The 7,574-nt window shown below is 39.5% G+C and overlaps 1 protein-coding gene across 1 annotated transcript in view; it reads left to right on the top strand.

The window, feature by feature from the left end:
- RNF219 (ring finger protein 219) overlaps positions 1-3,683 on the top strand; it is a 22,917-nt gene extending 19,234 nt beyond the window's left edge. Inside the window, exon 6 of the mRNA XM_018561130.1 lies at positions 2,294-3,683. Within this exon, the coding sequence (XP_018416632.1) occupies positions 2,294-3,683 (1,390 nt within the window). The remainder of the gene's footprint in view (positions 1-2,293) is intronic.
- Positions 3,684-7,574: the final 3,891 nt, after the last annotated feature.

Raw genomic sequence — 7,574 nt, 5'->3', positions numbered from 1 at the left:
AGAAATTCATGAATGAACAGGAAGTGATGTAAATCACAGCCTGTTCATTCATAACTTGGGACACATAGTACTATGGGGGTTATTCACAAAGCTGCCGAAGGATCTAGTCGTAGCTTCGGCTGATCTTTCGGCTAGCTTCGGCCCCAGGACCCCTTCAGTTCAGAAGAACCGAAGGGCTGCTGTACGGGCTATTCACTATAGCCCTTACAGCTCCGAAGTTGGCCGAGCAGCTCAGTTGAGCCGAAGGCATATGATTCGGCTCGAATGAGCCGAGGTGAAAGCCGAAGCTGGCCAAACGGCCGGCCGACAACCTGCTACTGACAGCTTGGCGGAGCCAGCCGTCATCTCACGGCTGGCTCCGGCCACTTGCATGCAGAGGCAGATCAGCGTCCCTGGTTACCCGGTAACCAGGGACGCTGATCTGTCATTACACTGAGAACCCGGCAGAGCCGCTGTGATATCAGGGCGGCTCCGCCGGGTTCTCACTGTGTAATGACAGTTCACTATCTCCTGGTTACCTAGTAACCAGGAGAAGCTGGACTGTCATTACACACTGAGAACCCGGCGGAGCCGCCATGATATCACGGCGGCTCCGCCGGATCCTCAGTGTGTAATGACAGTTCAGCATCTCCTGGTTACCTAGTGACCAGGGGACGCTGAACTGTCATGAGCTGGCTTTGATATCACCGCCGGCTCCGACAAGCTCTCATTGTAATGACAGCTGGTCCCGTCCAATAGAAAACAGTTGGGCGGAGCTAGCTGTCACTGCTAGCTCCGCCCAATCATTTTCTCCTTTTTCTATTCTGCTCGGTACCACAGAGGTACCGAGCAGAATAGCTGAGCCGAATGCCCCTATAAGAATAGGCGGAACAGCATTGAGTAGCCTGCCGGAGGTTCGGCTAAGGCGATCCAGATGTTGGATTAGCCGAGTCAAACTCCTTCTGCACTTCGTGACCCAGTTACTTACAAACACCGGAGTGATCAGACGATCACTCCGGTGTTTGCTCTGCACAAAGGGATCGTTAAATATCAATGATATTTAACGATCCCTCGCTCGGTCACGCTACAGAGCCGCTGTCATCCAAAAACTGACAGGATGACAGCGGCTCCGATCACTCACTATGCCGCTCGGCCATCCTGAATTGCGGCGAGCCAAGTAACAAGGCCAAACATTCCAGCGTATGTAAACCTTTTGAGCAGGGCCATTTGGGTGATTTCTGTTATGATGATTTAAAAGGAGACAACCAACTATGCGATAATAAATGTCTTCATATAATCACTATCCTTAAATAAAATACATTTTTTTGGCATGATCAGTCATATTTTCAATATCAATGCCAAAGTTTCACAATTTCTGCACAACTGTACATATTGTAATTGTGAAGTGCAAAGCTTTCTTTATTCCCAGATTGGAACACAAGTATATTGTTTTCAAAGGGAATATTTAAATCTTGGATTCCATTTAAGTAGCAGGTCTAGGCAAAATTTTTAAGGGCTTTCAAACTAAATTAGTTGACTCAGTAATGGCAAGATCCATAGCTCTGACAAATGATTTTGAATGAATGTTCAAATTAAATTCTTACAGTGTAAGGCCAGCCAGCCCTGTAGTTAGTGCTACTCGGACCCAACCCCTCTCTTCCTCTCTAGTACAACTGTGAGGACTCTTGTGATGCGTTTTTTTCAAGCATAGACACCAGAATGGGGGCATTTTTAAAGCATTTGCATGCAAAAGTCACACCATATCATGTGCTGGTACAAGATTATAAAACTATAAAATGTTGTGAGACATTGTTTTCAAGTGATGTTATATGCATGCTATTTTAATTTCTTTATAGAATCATATAATGTGAAGAGACACGGTCATATGGGCAGTCCTCAATAATTACTGGATCTTCAATAGTACAGCAGTTCATACAATAACCATTAGTTGCCCATGACTGCTTTTTAAATGTGTGCGCTTACCTTGCTCTCTGGAAAGAAGTCTTTGTACAAGTGCTAGTTAGAATCACAATTATTAGTTCACATCAATTTTAAATGATTAGATTGTAATCTTTATCATCCGTTTTTTATGATTATTATTTGTAAACAATATGGCCAATGGGGGTTTTTCTTTTTTTTACACAAAATGAATTACATTTAATGCAAATAATTTCTAGGCAGTTTGTAGTGCAAGTTATAGTGTAGAGGGAGTCTTTCTGATTAAATATTCCAGAGTATTTTTTGTAAGTCTCTCTTTCTATGAGTCTTTCCAGATTTGAGATTAAACTTTCTTTCTTTTGTTGTGTGCTTTCAGATTTGGACGGTTTACAGTGGCCGCATTGCAAGCTAAAGTAGATCAGTTTGAAAGAGAGATGAGCAGACTTAAAAAAGCTCTAGAGAGGAGTGATCAATACATAGAAGAACTGGAAGCACAGATTGTGCAGCTGAAAAAGCCACCAGAGGATAAGCAAATAGAAAAACCTCAGTGTGGAAATACTGCCCTCATGGAAGAACATTCTGGAAGAGCTGCAACTAATCATGTGTGTCAAGATATTAATGCTGACAAATTATTTCCAAACCACAGCTATGAAAATGGGATCTATTCTGATGACTCCAAAGGCCTTTGCCCCAATTCAGCTAAATTAACTCAAACCCAGTCTAAAACTGTTAGCTCGCCTAAACTAAAATATGGTTTACATACCGCTTTGTGGAATGGTGAGGAGCAAGCTAGCTTGGATACAGACAGTCCAGACAAGGGCATAGTTTCAATGTCCCAAGCCTTGGGTAGCCCTTCTTCATCCTTACCATTCAGCTCTCTTCAGCTAAACACACCAGACAGCAAAACCAGCTCTTTCAGCAATACAAATTTAAAAAAGCCACTAACATACCTTAGAAAACTAGTGTTTGATGACTTGCCTCAAAGACGAGAACTTGGCAAAATGGCTTCTTCAAGGAATGAGCACAATGTAAACAATACTAATGGAACAACAGAACCTGGGCAAACAAATGCAGTATTTTCAAATTTTTGCCATATTAATGGAAACCCACAGGGCAAGAAGTCTGAAAAGACAGACTATGATATACAGTTCAGAAAGCAAGAGACAAATGCAGCTGATCATATTTTAAGCAGGCTACACACCATAGGTGGAGAAGACTTAAACCACCCTGGGACCTCATGTGAAAACTTTGTGGATATAAACTTACCTTATGACAGTGTTGATCCAACAAATGCACCATCTCTCCTGGAAAGCCAAAGAAATCGTTTTCAAACAAATGTTCCTCATTTGATACCAGACTGGGTCAAACATTTTCAAAGTGACTCTCCAGTCCACATCTGTGAATCTTCTGAAAGGACTACATTGTCCCCTAATGAAAGCAGTAAACAAACGAAATCATCTGCTGTGTGCAGCTCACTGTCCTCTTCTTCAGCCGATCATGAAGAACAAGCACAAATGTTTACTGATGGGTATAATATAGATTTCAATAACCACTCAGACTTCAATGTTTTACCTTGTGTATCCCTACAGCCTACAGAGGAAGTTAAACCTCAGCCTGATTCTGATAAGGTATTCCTTCCAGGACATATTTCAGAGGCAGCATGTCTATTTTCCACTCTTCATCAAACCTATAGTGGGAGTCCTCCAGCAAAACGAAAGCTGTTAAACCCATGTAATAACAGCCCTTCAAAATCCTCTAAACACTGAGTCTGCATTCTCCTTCACATCATGTCAATACAAATTGAAGTGATTTATATAGTACATGAATGGGTTTTTAAAGTAACCCAAGGACTGCTCTGTTTGACCTTTTTATAATTTTATACTGTTGTTTTTTTTTCTAAACGACTTAATTTTTAAGCTGCAATAAAAAAAATCTTTACCCGTTTTTACATTATTTAAATTTGTAATTTGATTTCCATGTAATATTCTTTTGATGTTGTGGTAGATGAAATGTACTGTTTTATCCCTTCCCTGCTCTGTCCCAAACAAAATAAAAGTTTTGGTTGCAGTTGGGCTTTAAAGCTGAACTCTGGGCAGAAAAACTTTCATTCAAATTTATACCTCAATAGCCATAAAGGATATAAATCCACTTTGTGCATCAAAACCCTTACAACAAACATTTTTTTTACCCTGTAAAATAGCTGTGACATTATCACTGTACTGTACATAACCTGAGTAGAGCTGTGGGAGGGACCTGATAGCTCCTCCCACCATAGGAAACTACAGGAGGGGGCGGACACAAGACTAGTCACCCTACACAAGCAGAGAGCATCAGTGACTGCTCTTTATTACAGGACAAAGTGCAGGAGCCTTTTCATGCTGGATTACATCCAAGTTTGAATTTAAGCTGTTTTGATTGATGGAGGACAAAGCCTTTAAAAAGCATTTTGTAAACTTTAGTTCATCACAATGCACATTATGTACATTTTGCTGCAGTGCAGGTCCGTCAGCACTTATTGTACTTGTGGGTTGATGTACCATTTTGAATGAATGACCCTGTAATCCAACTAATAATGCCAAAGTTAACATGTGTTGCTGTAAAATGTGTTTTGGGTATGAAACCAACCTGAATGTTTAAGCCCTTTGTGCAGTAAAGGTAACCAAATGTGTTTAATTGTGTATATTAAATAATGAACAAAGTAGAAACTTGCATGTGGTTACTTTTAAAGTCTAATGTAACTGAAGGAAAAATGTTCATACTATCTACAGGGGCATTGGGTGTAAAGATCACAACGGTATTCAAAATAAATAGTTTTATCTATAGGCTGGTGTTGAATGGGCAGATGTCTTAAGCTGGCCATACCTTGGTAGATTTTTGAATGAATGTTCATACATAAAATAGTATTAGAACATTCGATATTGCTATCGCAGACAAAAGAGAATGTTGTTCAAAATTCTGTTTGACTTTAAAGTATTGGTAGAGTAAAATATACTCTTGGCAATACTTAGCACCAGCCCGTGACACTGCAGTTCTTTATACTATACCGAGAGCTGAGTGATCAGCACTTCCCGCAGGGATTCCCCCTTCTACTCCCAGTTCCTCCAGCACTTACTGAAGGGACAGACACTGGATGGGGGTGGGTACAGCCGACTCTGGCTTGAGAGAGGCGGAGCCAGCTGTCAGGCTGCTGGGTGGATCTGGACAATATTGTCGGGATCTTTCCCGGCTGCAACAGGGCTCTGAGCTGTCAGCATATAACCGGCAGTGGCCCACTATATGCTGACTTTGGGTAACAGGAATTCATTAGTATGTGTACTCCTGTGACCCCCAAAAAGCCAAAAAAAGTTAGCTTTACTTCTCTTTTAACATTTGGTTTTAGAATAAATGGAGTTTCTTGAGCGAAAACCACATTTATTGTTAGAATTTTGTTTGTTCTAGAAAAATTTTCCATCCTGCTCCTTTTTGTTTTTTTTCATCACTATAATTGAAATTAATCATCAGTTTAACTCTTAGAAAATTAAACAATATATAGCCTCCTTTACTGAAAACAACATATGCTGAGAAATTAAGTTAGTTGACATCAAGTTAAAATAAGGCACACACAGTAAGACACTTAATTTACTTCCTTATTGAAAAAAGGAATAGGTTGGCCGTGTGAGAAAGAGATATTACAACTAGTTGGCGAATCTTTGTGAAAAGAAGTACTGTTCTTCCATCCACAGGTTGTCAGCCCTTAGTGTAGAAGTGTTAACCACTGAGCCACTAGCATAGTTTTCTGCTAGGATTGTCTGCACAGGGCATGATGAGCATGCTTGGTCAGTGCAAATTGTACATGTTTATGATAACCTATTATTCATACATTAATGTATTTGCTTGTCACAAGTATCATCTTTCATTCCTTTCACACATTTACAAAGTTTCTCCTTTTTTAATTGTGTGATTAGCTATTTTTGTTATCTTTTATGTATGCACAATAGCTGGTACTCTTCAGTAAAACTCTAATTATTGCTTTCTGGCTTATGAATATGTAATGCTGCCTAACTTGCTAACAAAATTTACATAGATATCAGAATTGCACATTTAGAGCCATGCTGCATCAAAAATTCTCATTGTGGACCTAAAAAGAGCACTTCATAAATACAGTGTAATGCAAATGGATGCAAAGGAGGGTATTCTATGCCCAAAGTACGCTTATCTCAATTTTATGACTAGAACCCTTATGTCCATCTCAAGTTAGTAATTTGCTCAACGAGTACTGCTACTGGAACTCTTGTTGTCCCTTCCATGTGTTTTGCCAACTTAGAAAGACATTAATCTGTCATTGAGCTGTCTTAATTACTGCTTGTGCAGTGTAGCTTTAAAGGTTAATTAAGCAGAGCAAAACAAGACAACATTCTTGCTCACAGTTGTACTGAATTATTATATGCAAATGTATACTAATTGCCATAATACTGCATTGTCTATTAGTAAATATTTAGATTATGCATCTCCGTTTTAGCTGTTTTCATATAAATTTACATTTGTAAACTAAAAGCGCGACTCTGATAATTCCCCTTAGCAAGTGAAATGTGTGATTAAGATTTTCTCAGACATGATTAAACTGATTTGCCAAATCAAGTTTCATTGCCATTTGTTTGTGACTGTATATGAATTTGTTCCAAGTGGTGCAGCTTTGTAACAACTCTCTTCAATGTTTTATGGGATCGGGTGCTGCCAAATCTGTCTATGCTTTTATTCACAATGGGATGGCAATGACAATAGGAAGGTTGAGGACCTAGCTGGATGAGAATGAGGAACACAAGGCAGATCTTTAATTGAGCAATGAGAATGAGAGCCCATGCTGAGCGGAGTGAAATTCATTAGAAAGTCTGAGATGTCTGGCTGGCTTCTAAATGATGCTGTGAGATACAGTATTAAGGATAGACTCGGGAGACCAAAGGTTCTGTATATAAAGTTAATGATTTCTTTTATTGTTTAGGATTGCAAATGGCTTGAAATTTGATGCACATTGCACCCTTAAATGGTACTAAATATGCCCTCGTGCATCCTTCCTTCATTATAATTCTATTGTCACTGTACATTTCTAGCTAGACGTTTAGAAGAAAAGTCCACTATCATTTATAAAATGTTATAACAAATAATAATAAACCCGACCCATTTGGACACTGAATGTTATTTGAAATAATTCTACATTTCAGTCTGCAGCCTCTATGATTTTCTGAAACTGCTCTACAGAGATGATCAAAGATCTCAAAAAGAGATGATCAAACTTCTGCAAAGTTCCATCAGTTGTAGAAATCCGAATAAAGTTAAAAAAAAAGAAAACTGAAAAGTGTTTTACAGAGCAGCAAATGATGTAAAATCAACCAAAATGGTTCTGAAAGCATGTCAAGCTGATGGGGCTCAAAAACAGAGTCCCTTCCTTTAAATTGGGGACACTAGGATAGAAGTTGGACCTGATGGCACTGGCTGTCAAGCTTTGGATGCTTGGGCAATAGCAGGAAGTGAGAGAATATCTCATTTGCATCTTCACAAAAAACCAAACTAAAACCAGATAAAGGTTCTAACTCTTCCTCACTCTGTCCTAATCTAAAGACAGAGCTATGGTTGGAGTTGAACTATAACATTTCGCCCTTGTTAATAACCCCCCCCCCCCT

Source organism: Nanorana parkeri, unplaced genomic scaffold (genome assembly GCF_000935625.1).
Source record: "Nanorana parkeri isolate BGI_ZX_2015 unplaced genomic scaffold, ASM93562v1 scaffold502, whole genome shotgun sequence".
NCBI classification, from domain to species: domain Eukaryota; kingdom Metazoa; phylum Chordata; class Amphibia; order Anura; family Dicroglossidae; genus Nanorana; species Nanorana parkeri.
Note: the sequence above shows the minus strand (reverse complement) of the source record. Positions and strands in the feature narration are given on the sequence as shown.